This window comes from Diceros bicornis, chromosome 2 (assembly GCF_020826845.1).
Source record: "Diceros bicornis minor isolate mBicDic1 chromosome 2, mDicBic1.mat.cur, whole genome shotgun sequence".
Taxonomy (NCBI): domain Eukaryota; kingdom Metazoa; phylum Chordata; class Mammalia; order Perissodactyla; family Rhinocerotidae; genus Diceros; species Diceros bicornis.
This window is the reverse complement of record NC_080741.1, coordinates 42991448-43012283: the sequence shown is the minus strand read 5'-3', so window position 1 is coordinate 43012283 and position 20836 is coordinate 42991448. Positions and strand designations below refer to the sequence as shown.

The 20836-nt window shown below is 45.2% G+C and overlaps 2 protein-coding genes across 4 annotated transcripts in view; both read right to left on the bottom strand.

Annotated features, from left to right (window-relative positions):
* Positions 1-95: 95 nt before the first annotated feature.
* On the bottom strand, positions 96-14640 carry ZNF620 (zinc finger protein 620). 3 transcript variants are annotated; one of them, XM_058555573.1, is made up of 5 exons: positions 14610-14640; positions 7497-7570; positions 5515-5641; positions 4909-5022; positions 96-2877 (listed from the first exon to the last, which is right to left on the bottom strand). In XM_058555573.1, exons 2-5 carry the CDS (start codon positions 7518-7520, stop codon positions 1880-1882), a joined length of 1263 nt encoding a protein of 420 aa, XP_058411556.1. In that variant the 5' UTR covers positions 7521-7570; positions 14610-14640; the 3' UTR covers positions 96-1879. The 3 variants fall into 3 exon arrangements, with proteins under 3 accessions (XP_058411556.1, XP_058411548.1, XP_058411541.1); XM_058555565.1 differs by lacking the exon at positions 14610-14640 and adding an exon at positions 7770-7791; XM_058555558.1 differs by lacking the exon at positions 14610-14640 and adding an exon at positions 7674-7757.
* The window catches only part of ZNF619 (zinc finger protein 619), a 28955-nt gene continuing 10910 nt past the window's right edge, over positions 2792-20836 (bottom strand). The window contains exons 5-7 of the mRNA XM_058555549.1: positions 14610-20814; positions 7497-7570; positions 2792-2877 (exon numbers count right to left, since the gene is read on the bottom strand). Coding sequence (XP_058411532.1) covers positions 19379-20814 — 1436 coding nt within the window. The 3' untranslated portion in view covers positions 2792-2877; positions 7497-7570; positions 14610-19378. The remainder of the gene's footprint in view (positions 2878-7496; positions 7571-14609; positions 20815-20836) is intronic.

Below are 20836 nucleotides of genomic sequence, written 5' to 3'. Positions count from 1 at the left end.
TCTTAAAAAGTTAAATATACACCTATTTTATGATCTAGTTATTCCACTCCTAATATTTACCCAAGAGAAATAAAAGCATACATCCTTACAAAGACTTGGACACAGATGTTCATAGCAGCTTTATTTGTAACAGCCAAAAACCAGAAACAATTCAAATGGCCATCGAGAGGTGAATGGACAAATTGTGGTATATCCATAGTGGAATACTACTCAATAATAAAAAAGAATGAACCATTGATATAGGCAACATGGGTGAATCTCAAAATAATTATGCTGAGTGAAAGACACCAGACCAAAAAGAAGAGTACATACAGTGTGATAACATTTATATAAAATCCTAGAAAAGGAAAACTAATCCAAAGTGACAGAAAATAGATCAGTGGTTGCCTGTGGAGAGCTAGGAGGGAGGGATTACCAAGGGGCATAAGCAAAGTTTTGGGTGTTATGGCCGTGTTTATTATCTTGGTTGTGGTGATTGTTTCAGTGGTGTATACATAAGTCAAAACTTAGCAATGGCATTATAATAATAAATAACACTTTTGTTTATTACGCTCCAGTCACTGTTCTAAGCACGCTACATGTATGAATGCAGTTATGCCTCAACACAAACCTATGAGGTAGACGGTCATCCCTATTTTACAGATAAGGAACTTAGTACAGAATTTCTGCAACTTAACCAAGGTCACATACCTGCATTCATACCAAAGTCTGCCAGGCTCTGTATTATTAACCACTACCCTCTGCCTCCTGTGGGCAAAGTCAAGCTGTCTGCAGAAGTAGATGCTAAAACAGAACACATTTACATCTTCCTTCATTTTCACAGGTAACAGAAAATAATGGTAGCTCCTTCCATGATCATAAAAAAACAACTAGATGAAGTTACAAGGAAATGTTTCCTGCTATGAGGTCACTTGGAACAGCAATGAGATGGATACATTTAGGATAAATAGGGCCTTGCATCTGACTCAGAGGGTACATACACCCCAACTTTTGCAAAGGCACAGACTGTAACTGAGTGGTGAAGAGTAACTGCAGAGTAAGAAGTAGTGTAGGTGGGCACTGCACCCGAGGTAGGTCTCTGAAAGTTTGCACCCTATTAGGAATGTCTTCCAGGATGCAGCTGGCTCTACATGGACAAGATCCCTCTGTTTGAGTTTAGTAGACTTAAAATGTACAGATGGTAATAAGGTTACCACATATTTGTCTTTTTCTTTGCTGGTTTACCCCTTGTTTAGTGTTGCACATCTGAGAAAGAATACATGGGAGGTAAAGTTTTCATATCTAAAGGGTCTGAAATGCCTTTATTCTATACTCACACTTGAGGGTATAAAATTCTGGGTGGGAATCATTTTCCCTTTTCTATTCTGAAGGCAAACGCCATCGTCATCTCACTTTCAAGGTTGCTGTTGAGAAATCTGGTACCATTCTTATTCCTGATCTTTTGTTTTCTCTCTCTAGAAACTTTGTAGGATCTCCTCTTTAAACCTCATGGGTTGATCATGCACAGTGATGTTCTTTGATGTAGGTTTACCCCAGTCTATCTTGCTGGGCGCTCAGCATACCCTTTCGATCTGGAAACTTACATTTCCTTTTATGTTTGTAAGTTTGGGGGTTTGTTTCTTGTCTTTTCTGACTGTAAAGAGAATTTATATTGAAGAAACAAGGGCTCAGAGAATTTGAGCAAGGTTTCATGATGGAAGCTGCGAGTCTGAATTAAACATCTTACTGGGACGTTCCAGTTACGCAGAGCTGTAGAAACAGAGGCACATGGTTAAGAATTAGCACAGTCCAGGAAGGACAGTGATGACACTCATAAAAAGCATGGAAATGGAGAGAAACAAGAAGAGGCACAGTGAGCCTAGCTGTGGATAATCCAGTACTACTCTTGGACAGATGTCTTCTGCACATGTAGTTTCTGATGCAGAATGAATCTTCCACACCAGCTAAAGGTTTTCCCGCACACCTTACATTCATAAGGTTTCTCGCCAGTGTGAACTCGCTCGTGCTGAACCAGGGTTATTTTCTGATTGAACGCCTTCCCACACTCCTTACATTCAAAAGGTTTCTCCCCGGTGTGAATTCGCTGATGCTGAGTCAAGGCTGTGTTGGAGCTTAATCGTTTCCCACATTCTTTACATTCATACGGTTTCTCCCCAGTGTGCATTCGCTGATGGACAATAAAACTTGAGCTACAACTGAAAGTTTTCCAACATTCATTACATTCATAGAGTTTCTCCCCAGTGTGGAACCTCTGGTGCTGGAGGAAGACAGAGCTACTACTGAAGGCCTTGCCACACTCCTTACATTCATAGGGCTTTTCTCCAGTGTGGATTCTCTGATGCTGAATCAAAGCTGTGTCTGAACTTAAACCTTTCCCACATTCTTTACATTTAAATGGTTTCTTTCCAGTGTGAATTATCTGATGTCGAATAAGTAATGAGTTATATCTGAAGTCTTTTCCACATTCTTTGCATTCATAAGATTTTTCACTGGTGTGACGTCTCTGATGTTGGTGGAAGTCTGCCATTCGACTGAAATATCTGTCACATTTTCTACATTCATAAGATATCTGACCACTAAGAATGCTCTGATTTGTAGTGAGTTGTGTGCTATTTTTTCCTAACTTCTCACACTTCTCCCCATTCTCGACAGCGGAGGCCTCATGATGCCTGGTTGACCCATCTGTGAACTCTCTCCTCTTTGAGTCTGTCTTCTTGACTATCCAGTTACCATGCTGCCACTCTGGGCTGCTCCCAAGGTCAAGGTGCTGGGGAACATTCCCTGGCAGCCCTCCTAATGTCAGTCTGTAGGACTCCATTTCTTTAGAAATGTGTTCCTTTTGAGTTGATTCTCCCTTCTCAGTTCTGATCTCAGCCCCTGATATCACAAAAAGAAAATACAAGTGTCAGCCCCTCACATCACAAAAAGAAAATACCTGTGCTGAAGGGGAAATGGGATCAAGTGGTTCTAATCTGCCCTGAGTACGTGGATATTTTTCCAATATGTCCACAAAATGGCTACCAAAGATCATCACACAACAGAGCCCCACAAGTGAAATGAAGACTCTGTGAGATAGAAGAGAGCAAGGCCAGGAGACACTCCCATAAAAAGGGTGAAGACTGGAAAACAGCAGACTGTTAACTATGACAGAAAGACCAAGAGAAAAGTGAATGGGATGGATAAAAGGGTAGACATAGAGAAGTGATGAACAGAGACCCCCAGGTGAGAAGAAGACCACCAAGATTGGAAAAAGGGCAGGCCAAGCAGCTCAAGAACTACCAAGGGTCCCACAGGCAGAAATTTCTTAAGAGCTGCTTATTTTAAAACATCATCCCTGTCAAAATCTTTGAAAAGAGAACTGATCTCTGACATCAAGGTGGCTCCAGCAAAGCAGCAGGCTCCTAGGGTGCAGCTGAGGGGCCCATGCAGCGCACACACCACAGCAACCAGAAGAAAAGGGGAATATGTGGAGGCTTGCCTCTGAAATAAAAGGGTACTGGACATGTGAAGAACCCTTCCAAGAATGGACATAAGTCCCAGAGAGGACCAGGCAATGATTTCTGCCCTTTTCCTAAAACACCACAGAGGACATGTATATAGTTTAACATGACAGTTTGGAATATGAAATCCTAAATTAGCATACTAGAAAAGGAAAAGCCAAGGCTATTTTCCCTCTGCTACTGAGACCTTTTGCAGGCTGATATAATCTTCAGCACTGGGTTAGCGCAAAACCTCATGTGTTTACAAGCAAATTGCTTAGAAAATATTTTTTACCCAGAAAGCCTGAAGTCCTGGGGTCATATCCAGAAAGGCACAATAACACAAAGCTGGGGGGTGTATCATTAAGGGGTATTCTCTGCAAAGAGGAAATTTTAACAGGCAGAGAAAGCGTGAAGCAGAATAAGAAAGGCAAAAAAATTCACTATGTTGTTATTTTTAATTCTCATATAAATACCTTTCAAAATGAGGAAGCCATTCACCTTTTATTTACAACAAGTTTTGCTTCAAAAGTTCATCTGTTGAAAAAATTTTTTAAGGGGCAAGCCCAGTGGCCTAGTGGTTAAGTTCCGCGCGCTCTGCTTCGGCGGCCCAGGTTCGGTTCCTGGGTGCGGACCTACACCATTCATTGGCAGCCATGCTGTGGCAGCAACCCACATACAAAATAGAGGAAGACTGGCACAGATGTTAGCTCAGCCACAATGTTCCTCAAGCAAAAAGAGGAAAGATTGGCAACAGATGTTAGCTCAGGGCGAATCTTCCTCAGCAAAAAAAGAAAAATTTTTCAAATATCTGTAGGGGAAAGATGAAACAAGAACAGCCAAATATTGGTGACTGTTGAGGTGAGGGATACCTGGGGTGCTTTTGGCTGGTATCTGCATATGTTTGAAAATTTCCATTATAAAAATGAAATTGTTTTATTTGTTAAGTCAGAGTTTAGGAATTCATGATTCAGTTTTCCATAGAAATAATGTACTCTACAAATATGTGGCTGGCTGGACAGGCCCCCAGAAGCCTATTTTCCTCATAAGGTAGTTGATGTTCTAATTTTCACAAAAACAAACTGATGGAAAAATAAAATGTCTCCACATGACATGAATGAAAGAGCTAGTTTAAGAGCTGCTCAGTCACTCTCCCTTGGCAGGTGGTGAGGTGGAAAGGCAAAGACTCATGCAAAGAAATCTTGCAGCCACACCTTTCTTGGAAGAGACTGGCCCTTCCTCATTCGAAGGAGGCTACCACTGTGAACTCAGAGAATCACATGTAATGATTCCACTGGAACAATTCCAATCCATGTAATGATTCTAATGAAAACAGTCTCACAGGAGAAGACACACTTCTTACACATTGAAATGTGAAAACAAGAAAGCAGGCTAAGCAAAAAAGGCAGCTGGTAGTCCTTGTGCTCACCTAGACAGATACCTCTGAGGGCCTCCCTGCCCACAGGTTCCCAGGGATCGAGGCCCCATGGCAGTTCCCCTTGCTCCAGCTGGGACACCAGAACGGGTCTGGTGAATGGAAAAGCTGCCCAGGGAGAAAGAAACAAAAACAAAAAGGTCAAGGGAATCATGAAGCAGAGTCCCTTGCAGCTCTCTTTATCTTTCTCTGTTGAGCCAGGTGGAAAGAGATGAAGCGAAATCAGCCTGTGCCATCATAGACGACAGGAAATTCCCACAAAGTGGGGCAGAGTCCTGGACTAATCCCCCACTGACATGAGGGAGTCCCAAATCTTCTTCAGAGAATTTGGAAGACAGAGGCACAAAGGGTTCCACTGAGCTCCCAAAAGCTCTTCATTTCCCTCCATGCTTGGGGCAGAGTCCCTCCCAGGGTTGGAGGGACAGCTGATTTCAAAACCTGGGAACCCAGGGGTCTTCCCACCCAGTAGCCACTGGGGAGCTCAGCCTTCAGAGAGACTGCCCATGAGGGTTATTAGAGGCCCCCAAAGTCTAAGGAAGAAAGAAGCCAGGATGCTCAAAGGGCAGAGGCAGACAACAGCGAGGAGAAGAGATGTCTTACCTAGAGAAGCCACATTTGCATAATTCTCCAGCATCACCTCCCTGTACAGGGCCCTCTGTGCTGGGTCCAGGATGACCCATTCATTCTGAGTGAAGTACACAGCCACGTCCTCAAAGGTCACTGGCTCCTGAAACAATAGGTTTCTGCTCAAACCCTGTGTGAGGGCAGAGGAGCCTAAGTATCCAGGCAGAGACTGGGTCTGGTATTCCAAGGACAGCTATCCAGTGCCCCCTGCAGGGGCCAGCCCTCAGCCAGCATTATTGCTCTCAACAACAGGGGAGCCCAAGATTCACTGCACCCCTTTGTGGTCATCCCCAGCAAACAGCCCTTCCTTCACCTGCTGATCTCTGCATCAACTCCGCCATGCCCTGCTCTGTGGGACTGTCGGTCCCTCTGGCTCCCTCCCCTACCTGGGTTTTGTGTGCACGTGTACAGGGGACATCTGTACAAACACAGCGCACAGCAGTCTTGTACTGATTGCCACTCCCTTTCTGATCCCACTACAGTGACAGTAACACAATGGCCCAAGAGGAGAAGAATCAGAGTGGACTAGAGGTGTTAACAGAATTTTAGAATGCAGAAAAAAGGGTGAATGGTAACTAAATTAGAAGAGCAGAGAAAGCTGAATCATAAGTGCTGGTGGAAGGGGAAGCAAACAAAAAGGAGGCCAGTTCACACCACAGAACCAAGGATGAGCTCTGGGTTTTTAAGTGTGCACTGCTTTTTATAACTTGGTAAAACATTCTATCTGTTTAAAAGCACCAGGGAGGAGAGAGGACTGACAAAGTACTTAGGGCAATGAATGAAAAATACCCACACAAAGGCGCGTCACCGAGAAGTCTCAGAAAAATGAGAACATAAAAAAGATACTAAAGGCTTTCAGAGAAGGAAAAACAAGACACACATGAAGACTGGGGAGTCGAGATGGCAAGACTACATAGCAAAAGTAAAAGGGGAAATGTTTGTCAAAACTCTGAAGGAAATCTTCCACTTCTCATCTACATGGAGTCACAGGGATCAGATTTATCCTCCTGCCTGAACCAAAATAAGACACATTACATAAAACAGTGGTTTTCAAGATATTGGATATCAGGCAATGAAGGACAATAATCCCTTAGAGATGGGAAACAAAGAGGTGAGCCCCCTGATTCCCAAAGCTTACTACCTTGAAAATTTCCAGGCTGTAATACAGGGAGGGGGAACTGAGGCAGAGCCCAGCAGATTCCCTGCTGGAGTCTGAGGCGACCTAGACAGCTACAGTTTATAGGACAGAATACCAGAGAGGAGAGAGCTGCACAGAGGAAAAATCCCCATCATCTGCAGAGGGTCCCTGTAGAAAATTCAACAGAGTACTGATCAGGGCGTGGGTGTAAAGAAACTACCCAAAGCCAGAGAAAGGAAATACAGTGAAACAGTGAACGCTTTTGCCCTAAGATCAGGAAGAAGACAAGGATATCTGCTCTCACCACTCCTACTTGACATTGAAATGGTGTTCTAGCCAGTGCAATAAAGCAAGAAAAAGAAATAAAAGGCATCCAAACTAGAAAGAAGTAAAACTGTCTTTGTTCATAGATAGCACATCTATATAGAAAATCCAACGGGATCTACAAAAAAATTACTAGAATTACTTTATGCAAGGAAAGACTTCTCCAATTTTGTGGATGGGATGAAAGGGGTCTTCAGTGTACGCAGTGATGCAGATTTCCACTTTTCAGCCCCAATTGCCAAACCTATCCCAATCCATTCCCCCACGCTTACTTGTTTTTTCGATCTTGATTATCTTAGTTTGGGCATTCTCATCCGTCCACCCCCGCCAATTCCTCCCCGTCCCAAAACACACCCAATAGTGACAGATACACAATGGAAGCCGCAGGCCTGTACAACTCAGGATCTGGATGCAGAGCTGACACCTGCTCTCTCGACATCAAAAGGGTGGGAGGATTGGGGAGGGGACAACAGAGGCTGAGAGGATGCTGGCTCACCTGGCGCCAAGTGGCCTGGAACATGGCTGGCGTCCCCGCTTCACACACTGCCCTCGGGGTCCTGAGAAATGAGACTGAAGAGAAAATAAAAAGGCACGGGTAAGACTGATGCTGCCTCGCACCCCACAAATGCCCTCCGTCCGCCCCGGGCCCTTCTCTGTCGCGCCACCCCCTCACCACAAAAACACAGGGGCTGAAGAACCCGATACTACGCTAGAGGGAAGCGAATCTATCACCCGGACCCGGGAACCCAGATCCCGGGCGACCGCTAACCCCGCAAGGCGCAGGCGCAGGGAAAGCGTGGGAACGCGGCCATCCGCCGGCTCCTAGGGAAGCTCTGGACCGACTCAGTCGGAAGTGCCTACGTCATTCCCCCTCTTCTCTAAGAACCTGGGAAGTTGCCCGTCTCTGTGGTTTCCTATCCCAGCTGCAACCGCCACTGTCCCTACTTTCGGAGACCCTACTGGCCAGAGTTGCCGGCCGCAGGTTCGGTTCCTGCAGCACCCCCTCCTGGTAGCCTCTCTGGAGGATGTCGGCCGGCCAGCTCAGGCCACACAATGATTACAATCCTGGGAATCACCCAGAGTTCCCTGGCGTTGGCCACTTCTGGTTGCCCTTCCAGGTAGTGAGGGGATGGGATCGTTGCTCCACATGTGCCAAAGCTGCCTGGGTTCTGGTTCTGCCGCGATGGGAGGATTGGAATGGGGAGAGTGGGGCCCATCACTTCAACGTCCAAATGTGTATCAGTGGAGAGCATCAACTACCTAGGTCCAGAAACCGGACTGTACCACTTAGCTGTGTGACCGGCAGCAAGTTTTTCGCCTGTTTCCTTGTCCGTTAAATGGGTACGATGGTGGTACCAACCTCAAAGGGCTGTTGAGGGTTAATAATTAAATGAGTTAATGGATTGGCAAAGTATTTACAGTAGTGCCTAGCACACAAGTGCTTGCGAGTTTGTTTTGTTTTCTAATTGTGTCATTTGGTGTGAAGATACAAGTGCTGCTGGGGCTCCAATATGTGGCACAATTTAGGGAAAGAGTAATTAACATTTAGCCTTAGAGCCCTTTCTCACCCTATACCTGGATGTGTATCCAGCCCAGCCTGGAGACAGATTTCAGTTAATGGCATAGCAGCCTGTCCTGTGAATACAGGGTCCTTGATATTAAGTTAAATGTTTCATGCCTTAGGATAAGCATTCTCCAGGTTCCTCCTCTCCCAGTCTTCAGAACCACTCCATTCTCAAAGACTTGTCAGGGCACCCCACTACATAGCTAGACCTGCCAGTGGGATAGCCACCATGATTTGCCTTCATTACATATTTGCAATCTAAGCAAAGCAAATGTCTCCACTCTAGCCCAAGAAGCTTTTCTTGGAGGTTGCCAATATGGGAAGACTTTGTTTTACCTTGAGGGCTCTAATACTCCCAAGAACAGCTTCAGAGACATGGCTTCTACTTGCCAAGCACTGCTGTGCTGTGTAGAAGAACTGTCCTCCCTCTTCTCCAAGATTAGGAAGAGTGGTTTGAGCATTCTAGAAGCTTAGCAGGGAAAGGAGCCTAGGGATTCAGTATGCATCTTTGACAATCCCAGTTTTCAAGGACTGGGTGCCTCACTCCTGCCCTTCAGCTTTGCGTGGTGTCCCTAAGAGAAGAACATCTGTTGTTCACCAGCTCGAGAAACTGCACTTCCAGACTTCTGCCTGGGTGGAGGGAGAGTCCCTTGGCTACATGGCATCAGGAAAAGGATTAAGGGATAAGGCTGCTCCTTTTAAGGGCTTTTAAACAATAGCATCTTCCTCATGTTATGAGGGAAGCATGTTTAAAAACAAAAAACCTTAAGGATAATTACTGTAACAAACTATTATACTAGTAATTTCCCTGGGAAAGAGTTTATGCATTTCCAAGCTCCAAAATTACAAATTATGCCAGAACACAAATTTCATTAAGATAAACACAATTGTTTCAACATTTGACAATAATTATAACACAAGGTCATTTCTTTCATTAATTACTCTACAATATGGCTGTGTAATCATCTTCATTCAGTGTTTTCTTAGGAAGGTGTTATATACAATACACTTAAGACCCTACAAAGCATACATATAATATTTAATGTCCATTTATCTGAACCTTTTGCAAAAAAAGAGTAAAGACAAAAGAAATATACAAACAATGCAAAATTGCCACTGCTATAAATGACAAAGAGCCAGAGAAAACTTAATGCAACACTTACATATGGTTAGGTAAGATTTAATTAGGGAAGTTTTACAAAAATCTTATTGGAAATGAGGCAACCACAGAGAGCAGCAGCAGATGCAGTGTATCTCAGCAGCGCTTTACTCGGTGCCAGTACACCTGACAGCTGCTGCTCATGTTGCCCATACAGGATACTGGAGTGGATCCTTCTATCTTGGAGAAGCTCATCTTTTGTGAGCCAGTCTTTTATACTCAAGGTAAGCTAATCAGAATTTACACATACACACAAATGTATGCACTTCTGTGTAAAGGAATGTTTATAAATTCTGGGCCCTTTTGGTCCCTGAAATAAACCAGAATCAGGTGGCAATAATGAGCGTGGTGGTGGGTGCCAGGGGAAGGAGAGTCCAGCACCCTTGGTCTCTCAACAATATCTCTACCTCCAGTTTTTCCAACAACCCAGAAAGACCTTTTCCCTATACCATGTGAACACTGCTCACTACAAAGCCAAATGGTATACTAAGATTACATTTCCTTTATTGTACAACATTTTAAAAAATTCCTTTGTTGCCTTTCTATTTTCCACTACTTAACTTCGTGATATCCTAAAATTTTCACAAACTCTCCTTGGTATGAGGACACAAGATTCCCACCCTGCTGCACAACCGTCATCCTGAGTCTTCACTGTTTTCACACAATGGACTCATGCTTTTCTGGACACGATGTCTTCCACATTCTTCCTTCCTTCGCTGGAGCACACCCTCAAATAATGATATTTAGTCATATCTTCAGGGCCAATTATATATAGGAATATCCTACTCCATTTTATATCTTCCTGACCTGGCTTTTATGACTCAAGCTTTCTTCTACAGAAATTCCTTTCCTCCTGCTCAATTAGCCCATCTGCTTTCCATCTTACTACCATTTACCCAATGTTCATGTTCTTACTATAAACCTAAAACCTATTTTTAAAACTAATTCCATTAGTCCTTGAGTGTCTGGGAAAACCTTATTCCTATTAAGTGTTGAAGAAGTAGTCTTTTACACTTTCTTTCTTGGCTGTATGGTTTGTAAGAGTTTTCTCTCATTCACTCAAAGATGTTATATTTCCTATATTGCATATAAGGCATTGTTCTATATGGGCTCTTATTCTCTTTTATTTTGTCATTGATAAAAAGCCACTAATGGGGGCCGGCCCTGTGGCTTAGTGGTTAAGTTCAGTGTGCTCTGCTTCGGCAGCCTGGGTTTGGTTCCCAGGTGTGGACCTATACCACTTGTCAGCAGCCATGCTGTGGCAGCAACCCACATCCAAAATAGAGGAAGACTGGCATAGATGTTAGCTCAGGGTGAATGTTCCTCAAGCAAAAAAAATAGAGGAAGATTGGCAACAGATGTTAGCTCCGGGCTACTCTTCCTCAGCCAAAAAAAAAAAAGGTGGCACTAACTACAGTGGAATGGGCCTCCGAAATCTACCACTATGATCAAGGTCTTTCTAAATAAACTATCTACCTACCAAGAACTAGTACAAACAACTCAGGGCACAAAGGTCTCAGCCTTCCAAGTGTTCCTGTCCCCATATGATGGGCCATTAGTGGGACAAATTCCTGTCTATCAAATAGGACCAGAGGTCCCAGGTCCTCTTCTCCTGCTCTAAGCTGCTACAATGTACAATGGTTTTTCAGGGGTTCCTCTCTCCTGTAGGCTAGCTGTGAAAAAAGCTGGTGTGTCTCCGGCTTGCCTGGACTCCTACTTGCTGCACAAAAGTTTTCTTCTTGATCACTATTGGAAAACACAGTTAATAAATATAATTTCCAGAAATCAAAATAATTGTCTTTTTTCCTACAATTTAACTGTTCTTTTTAGAGATGATCTGGGAGTGACTCTGGGATAAATACCCTTTGTAGACTCTGATCCAGATGCTCAAACTGCATCTGGATGCACTAAGCTTGAATTTTGATTTTTCCCCTGAGCCTACCTATTGCATACCAGTTATAAAAGAATAAATAGAAGGAAAAGCTACCTGAACTCCACAATCTAAACATTAAGCATTTCAATTTTGCTTATTCTGTTCCAACTCCTTCTCATGCAGACATAAGGAATTTTAAGGAATTGAGAGAATGTATATGTCATTTTATAGTCTCTTTTCTTACTAATCAGAAAATACACATTTTTCTTGTTACACAGTCCTGAAATAGTGATTAACAGAATGTACTCAAAGGATAGGGTCTATAAATATTAAAAAGGGGGCAAAACATGTCTACGTTAGTGACAATCATGCAAAATTAGAGAGTAGCAGGCTTCTCGTTTTCATTACTATTAGAAAAGTGATAAATGTAGAATTACTTTTTTTTTTTTTTTTTGGCTGAGGAAGATTCACCCTGAGCTAACATCTGCCACCATCCTTCTTCTTTTTGCTTGAGGAAGATTCATCCTGAGCTACATCTGTGCCAGTCTTCCTCTATTTTGTATGTGGGTCACCGCCACAGCATGGCTGACAAGTGGTGTAGGTCTGAACTCACGAACCCAGGCCACCGGAGCGGAGTGCGCCGAACTTAACCACTAGGCCAGGGGGCTGGCCCCAATGTAGAATTACTTTTAATATATTTGTGGGAAATTCAGCACTTCTACCCAGAAAGGTTTTAACTACAAAGGAATCTTCAGGTAGCGCAACTACATGACAGAGGGCCTGCATGGTAACTGAACCACAAACGGCGTCTCTTCTGAGGTACAGGTGCCGCAGTAATCCAGGGACTTCTTCCTCTGCTGTCTCAAATGCCCAACAACAGGAGGCCTTTAACACAGTATAATCAGTCTCCTGCAGTCAGGAATCTGCTGCACATTGCTCCAGCCTGGCTCTCTTCTGTAACTACACATATAAATATATACTGAAACTAAACAGAAACATCTAGATAGCAACAGCAGTCCAAAATGAAAAACTAATATGTTTAAAGTATATTACTTTGTTGCTATCAATTTATATTTATTAATTAAGCTTCCTTTCTCTAGTCACTTAAATCGTCTTTATATAATAGCTAAGATTTATAGGTGCTTAATATGTGCTAGAAACTGTGCTAAGGCTGTATAAGCATCAGCTCTTTTCATCTTCACTTCTGAGGTAGGTACTGTTACCATGCTCATTTTGCAACTGAGGGAATTGAAGCCAAAGAGGTTTAGAAGTCATCTGAGGCCACACAGCCAGAAAAGCCCATTAACCAATACCATGTACAGTTTCTCTGTTGAGCTGGAAATCATCTTAAACACCATGGAACCATGACAGAGAATCCCACAGCTCTACACACCACAGCCTCTGCTGCACTACTCAATCCACCTTTATTTCGCCAACAATTCTCTGAACTGCCTAATGCTATAGGTTTTGCAGTCCTCCTCGACTCACTCTCTACTAACCTAGTATCTCCAAATTATCGTCCAAATTCTTCTAAGTTCCATGGCCTCAAATCACAGGTGTGAACTACTGGCACAGGCCTGCCTATTGGTGGACTTCATCTGTAGATAGTGACGTGGATTTCTAGTTCCCAGAAAATTTTACTGTCAGGTGCTTCCACCTCATGCAATTAAATGGATCTTCTGAAAATCATGTCCTCTCTCTAACCAAAGATATCTCCCGGTCTCGATAATCTCATCTCACCTCAAACCACTTTCCCCAAACACTCCCTCATGTGCATAGACACACATACACACCTGCAATAACTGCCTGGCCAACCGGAAGCCAGATCAGGCCTGAGTCCTGCACTGACTTCTCTGGGAGCTGATCTAAGAGCGGCTGTCAGGAAGCCAGTTCACCTGGGACCACGCTGTCTGGAGCATGGCTGCCGTCCCCTGGCTCCTGCACTGCAGATTTGGAAAAGGAAGAGCCTCAGATCTGAGAAAGGATAAAAGAATTCCGAACGACACTGCCCCTCTCTCGCAGCCCTATGTGCATTACTCCCCCTCACATCTCTCACCTCCACCCCAGGAGTCTGTTAACTCTTAGAACAATGACTGTCCTACCATTCCAGGGCAGTCTGGCCCCTACCCTCACCCACAGAGTTATAACTTCTCCTTCAGTTTATTTCTCCATCCACTTGCTGGCAAAGCACAAGGCTTCTCAAAACATGCCGCTACACTCCATTGCCCAGAACTGAGCCTAAGCTGGAGGAGAATCCAGGGCTCAATGTCCGCTTCGGTTGGAGTAGAAAATAATTCTTACTGGATGTGTCCAGTGACCCTGACCACTAACAAAGTTTCTGTCCTTGACCAAACTCTAGCCAGGCTCCCCCGAGCCCTTTCTCAACTAGGCCTCAACCGTGACCCTTAATGACAAATAAAACATTAATATACTCTCTAACAACTCAAGGCCACATCCCTAATTATGACCCTAGCCCCTCTTAAACGGTCTGCCTGAGAAAACTCAACACTGCCAAAAGAAGTCACTGTTTCAGGCAACCACCTGAAGATAGGGCCGGTCTCCCGGTCTCTGTGGGAGGATAGGAGCCCAACTTCCATAAGCTCCGCTTAGCAAACCCAGACGGGTTTCACATGACGCCCCCGAGCCTCCGCTCACCCCGCTCCCTACCGCCTCCTTCTTCCTTTAAAACGCCCGGTCACGGGCACATCTGCACAAGTAGAAGCTGAGTTCAGTTCACTCCGGACTCTCTTCCCTCCTGCAGTACGTAGTTATTACTGATTAAAGCCTGTCCGGCTTTGTTTATCTTTGCCACCATGGCCGAGAGAGGCCTCCGCTGGAGAGAAAGAGGGCGGCGGGCGGTGGACCGAGAAGGGCTACAGGACAAAATGTAGGTGGAGGCTTGGCCACGGGTCAAGCAGGAAAAATACATGCTCCAGTGCCCCGGTGGGTGACGCTGGGCGCAGACCCGCTCGGGGCAATGGGAAGCCGGCGACACCAACATCGTCAGTCGCACCTAGGAAGGCGAGCAGAGGCCGGTGCGGACATCCCTTCAGCGGAGGACCAACGAACCCGCCCCGCCGGCAGGGGCGCGGGCTGCGCGGCCCCGGGGCACCGGGCCTCCTCGGCCAGCCACTTCCAGGTCAAGGCCCTCAAGCCAGCCCAGACCACGGACGGGCCGAGCGCGTCGCCTCACCGGCTCCCGCCCGCCCGGGCCCGCAGCACCAGCGCCCGGATTCCTTCTCCCGCGGGAGCGCCGGGGCTCCACCAACCAGCACCGAGCCGGAAGCGCGGCGGAGCCCACTGTCCCCTCTAGGAAGCCGGAGGGTTCCCTCTCGGTGGTGCGTTGGTCCGGAACGCTCACGTGCCCGGGCGGCATAGCCCGGCCTTCTCGCTGCAGTTAGAGTTGGAGATGCCCACCGGCGGTAGCGATACTCTTGTTGCAACCCTGCCTGCCCAGACCCCAGCGGCTGGCTACAGATGGGGCCGCAGCAGGACCAGGAACGACGCAAATGTTTGGGGGTCCTGCCTGTACTCCTGGCTGTCCCACGTGCAACTATGATCTAAAAGCCGGGGCGTCTTGGCCTCCAGGGCGCGGCATCATATAGGAAAATAGCTGTTTGCATCTCTTCTTATGCCCTCACTATTCCTGGAACCCAGTCTAGGGGCTGGACTGGTAAAGATTAGTTTAACAGTCTGCACTGTGCACAATCACTGATCCCTCTAACCTCTGAGGTCTTGTTAACAGGGCAAGATTTCACATACTGAGTGCTAATCTTTCCCTAGGAGAAGGCTAGATACTACAGAATTAGCCCGAATTCACACTGAAATCACTGAAGACTGTCAGCGGAGCACGTTACAATTTAGACAGACCTGTAGGAGGAGGCAGAGGTCTGCCCCACAGCTTGCCTAATCTCTGTTATGGTGAAGGGTACAGGGAGTATATAGAATGAGATCTCTCTGAAGCTGCTACTTAGAAATCTCAACTTGGGAGATGAGGGCTGTGGGCAGGGGCAGTTAAGGGAGATGCAGGCAATACCCTGCAGGAGGCCTATTCCTTCCAGAGGCATGGCAGTAGTAGCAAGATTAAAGGAGAAATCATGCAGCCACGTGGTTTTTCTTATCACCAACCCAGCTTCCATGGTGGAGTGGCTGTGAAAGGACAAGGGAAACCAGGGAGAACTATAACCAGAAATGAACCAGATGAAGAGCTATAATCAGGAAGCCAGCCTTGCTGCTGCTGAGTTGGCTATACACATATACCTCAAAGAGAAAGGCCCAAGAACCATATTCACCCTCACTCAACCCATGGCCATAGGTGCCTGTTTAACCCAAACACAGAATCCAGAGGAAATCAGAGGGGACTATATCCCCACTTCCCATAACCCCATCAGCTCTTCCGCCCCAGATTGGCCAGTCACAAGCCATCCACAAAGGAAGATTTGAATGCACAGACTGAGAGAGCTCACTGTGAGCCAAGATACACTAATGGAGGGTGATCAACACCAGGGTAAACCACTGTCAAAGATAAATTTTTAAAAGCTTCCAGGCAGTCAGGACAAAAATATCCTGAAGGTTGTCCTCAGTTATCTTAGTTGCCAGGAGACATGGAGCAACAGAAATGAGGGAAAGGGTTGTGAACTAAGAAGACAGCAACAGACAACCTTTTGGGTGTCTGCTGAGCCCAGCCACAGGGTGGGGGCCCCAGCAGCCTTGTTTACACTTGACAACCCAGAGCCCCCTGCCTCCCTCTCCCCAAGGCAAGGGAGAGTAGAACAGAAGTGAACACCTGAAGTGGGCAAATCAGATTCTCTCTCCTGGAATTTGGAATTAAGTCTGGGAGATTCTCAGTTTGGGCTGGTTCTCTGGAATGGAGTTGTAAACGTGGGACCTACGGCAACTTCTGCCATGTGCTTAGGGATAGAGAAAGCAGGAATGCAAAGAGGAGAAGGGATCAGAAGTGAGGAGAGAGCTGAGACTGAGCCTGAGTGTTCTGCCTGTTCTTCCTGACTGCTTGGGTTTTCCAGGCTCCAGAGCTCCTGGCTGCATTCTTGCCCTTGGGTGTCAGGATACACACAGGAATCCTTATGATAAATTAAATGTATTTGAGTTAATTCAAGTAGGTTTCTGCTATTTTTATTTTTTGTGAGGAAGATCACCCCTGAGCTAACATCTGATGCCAATCCTCCTTTTTTTTTGGGGGGGGCTAAGGAAGATTGGCCCTGGGCTAACATCCGTGCCCATCTTCCTCTACTTTATATGGGACGCCGCCACAGCATGGCCTGACAAGTGGTGTGTTGTTGCACGCCCAGGATCCGAACCTGAGAACCCCGGGCCGCTGAAGTGGAGCGCGTGCACATAACCGCTCTGCCACCTGGCCGCCCCGGTTTCTGGTATTTTTAAGCAGAGACCTAAATCATATACTTAGCCAAGTCACTGGTAAAGACAGAAGTCTCAAAACTAAACCTTTCAAGTATTATGACACCCATATACCTTTCCTGAAGGAAGTGGGCAGTCCTCATGCTAAATTAACAAGTGTGGGGGGAGTCAGTAAGTTTATAGTCATTTCACTTTGAGTGAAAATAGAAACTCCTGAAGGAACGCTAAGTTGGAATTTAAGTGATGTATGAGTTTATTTTTACACATCTGTCCTTTCCATGAGCTACACATGGCCCTTGTCAAAAACACCTGAGTGTCTACTAAGTGCCAGACAACCTGGCAGCGCTGGTCCCTGCATTGAACAGTGGCACAGTCTTCATCGTTCAGCACCTAGGACGTGCTGTGGAGGCTGTGTAATAACATTTGTGTAACAATGGGGAAAAACCCTAAATGCCTATTGAATTAATGAATAAAGGAAGGAACAAATGAGAACATAAAAGTTACCAAAGTCAGAAACTCATAAATCTCATGGCCAGGAGGACTCAAGAGCCTTTATCAGCCCAGAGCATATCCATTTATTTTTCCCCTACATTCTTTACTTTTTCTTGTCGTATAATCTGCTACCCTCCAAACTCTATTTAGAAGTTCCTCTTTTTTGAAGTCCTGCTAGTTTAGGAGTCTCTCACCCCCATCCTTCCTTGCTATAATCCTCCCAGAAGCCCTGAGGCCCTTTCTGTTTAATGGTGTTTGGGGGAAATAAATAGGGCAAAATTTTTATATATGTGTCTGTTTCAGAAATATGACAAAGAAACCAGACTCATTGTCATTTTCCTCCATTTTGACTTTTTCTTAGCAATGATTCTGGGTGAGGGATCTTTGCATATTCTGGAAGCTCTGACTACAGCTGGGGAAATAAGTTTGGTTTTTGCCTTTTCTTATCCTGAATTGTATGTACTGTACAACCTTATCAACGAATAAAAATAAAGAACAATCGCCAACATCCCACCAACCATTTAAATTTCTCCCTGGTGCTGAGGGAACTTTTTGGCGTGATGGAAATTTTCTATATCTTGGTTATACAACTGTATTCATTTGTCAAAATTCACCAAACTATTTACTTTTTTTTTAAAGGGTGGATTTTACTGTCTACAAAGTATATCTCAGTAAACCTGACCAAAACCAAAACCAAATGTCTCTCTATGCCCTCCCTCAGACATAATTTTATGGTGTTACAATAACAGTGTACATATCATATCCTTAGTACTGTATTCCTGCTTAATTATTTAAAGTACCTTTCCATGTTGCTACACTGTCCTGAAGCAGTGATTCTGAGATGGGGCAGAGCCTCTAACTACTAGACAGAAAGTATGGTCAAACCAGTGAGATTGTAACATCTAGCAAGACCAGCATTCTTAAAACACTCCTTGGTGTTACCAAAGTAGTTCATTATAAAATCAATTTAAAAGTGCCACCACTCACAAATTCAGATTTCATCATAGGGGATGTGGAACAGGTATGAGAACATATCTGAGTGTGCGCATGGTTACTGATCACGAATAGACTCCCTTCCGAGGCAGGAGCTACATTAAGTCATGGTTGGGTTTCTCTTCTCCTTCCCTCCACTGCTTATCCACGTATTGCCAACAAGTCCACTCCGTGTATAATTTAGAGATTACTACACCCAGGCACGTGTCCTAAATTGCACAAGCCCAGGTCAATCTTTATACCTACATATTTGAGTGAGCACTGAAATTTAACAAAGATATGGATAGGAATGGAAAAGGAATCCAAACAGGAAAACCACATCCCCTTCCAATCAAGTTTAAAGACATGATTTTACATTATTGCTATCAATGCCAACTCATCACTTCATATTCTTTTCAGTGATCATTTTCTTGCTCTACTGCTTAGTTACACAGGATCCTCATAACGGTCATTATCAAGGTAATAAAAAACCCAAGGCTCATATCCCCACAGTGAGCCCTGCTACTGGCCCACCAAATGGTCCTCCTTAAATCCTGAAAGCAATCACTGGGTACTTTCTCGATTACCTCCCCCTATGGACTGCATTTCCCCTATTTCTTGAATTACAATGGCCCATCCCATTGTAATGCCACACCTTTAAAACCCAAAATGTTCTGCAAACTCTTCCAACTCTAGTAGAGAAGGCAGGTGCAAACTGATGGTAGAGGCCAAGACCAGGCACTATAAAGGATAGATACAACCACTTCCTACCATGGGGAGAGAAGGTAATCAAACATGGTCCTTAAGTGTGAGAACTTAAAATGGAGTTGTGAAAACAATAATGACATACACAAGACCAGAAGTGTATAGACAAAGACATGATCAGGAGCAAGTGGAAACTGATGACTCCAGGTGCACTGGGAGTTGAGAACTTGAGGGAGCTCACGGGGAGTGAGACAAAGTGTTCAGGCTATAAGGGGATGACTTCTCAGGAGAAGCAAGATCCTGAAAGAAATGCACTAACTGGACGGGTGAAGAACTGGCCATTTCAGATGAGGGGAGTAGCACGAAGAGAGGCACGGCGGGAGCAAGTAGCACTGCATGTGGAGAAGACAAGGGAGACCCTGGCATGGCTGGGGCAGAGCACGCATGCTGAGGAGGCAGAGGGGATGGGACTGATGAGGGGCAGTGGGGCTTAACTGTGGATGGCCCTGTACTGTGGGCGGGTTTCTTCCTAGTATGCAACTTCTGATGCTGAATGAAACTGGCGCTCCATTTGAAGGCTTTCCCACACACCTTACATTCATAAGGTTTCTCTCCCGTGTGAACTCGCTGATGCTGAACCAGGGTGATTTTCTGATTGAATGCCTTCCCACACTCCTGGCATTCATAAGGTTTCTCCCCAGTGTGGATTCTCTGATGTACGATAAAGCGTGAGCTACAACTGAAAGTTTTCCAACAGTCGTTACATTTATAGAGTCTTTCCCCAGTGTGGAACCTCTGGTGCTGAAGAAACACTGAACTCCGGCGAAAAGTCTTGCCGCACTCTTTACATTCATAAGGTTTCTCCCCAGTGTGGATTCTCTGATGCTGAATCAGGACTGAATTTGAACTGAAACTTTTCCCACATTCCTTACATTCATAGGGCTTCTCCCCAGTATGAATTCGCTCATGGATGATGCAGTCATAGCTACACCTGAAAGCCTTCCCACATTCCTTACACTTAAAGGGTTTCTCCCCAGTGTGGATTCGCTGATGCCGAATAAGTTTTGAGTTGTAGCTAAAGGTTTTCCCACAGTCTTTACATTCATAGGGCTTCTCTCCACCATGGAGTTTCTGATGCTGAAGGAGGTGGGAATTTTGACTGAAGGCTTGTCCACATTCCTGACATGAGTAGGGTTTCTCCCCAGTGTGGATTTTCTGGTGCCGTGAGAGTTTTGAGTTGTATCTGAAGGCTTTCCCACATTCTTTGCATTTGTAGGGCTTCTCATCAGTGTGAATTCTCTGATGCTGGCAAAAGTCTGAATGTTGGTTGAAATATCTGCCACACTCGCCACATTTATAAAACACCTGTCCTCTAGGGAGGCCCTGCTTTGTAATGAGATGTGTGCCGACACCACTGCTTCCTTCCAATTTCCTGGCTCTTTCCATGGTGGAGGATTTATGATCCTGGACTGTCAAGTCTGTGAAGGCTCCTTTTTTTGAGTTTGTTTTCCTCCCTGTGCCACACAGCTGCAGCTTCTCCAAGCCGTCCTTACTGTGAGGGTGCTGGGAAGCACCCATCAGTAGCCCTTCTGCCATCAGTCTGTGCAACTCTGCTTCTTCAGAAATGTTCAGCTTTGGAGTCTGCTCTGCATTCTCAGTCTTGCTTTTACCACCTAGCATGATAAAAGAAAACAT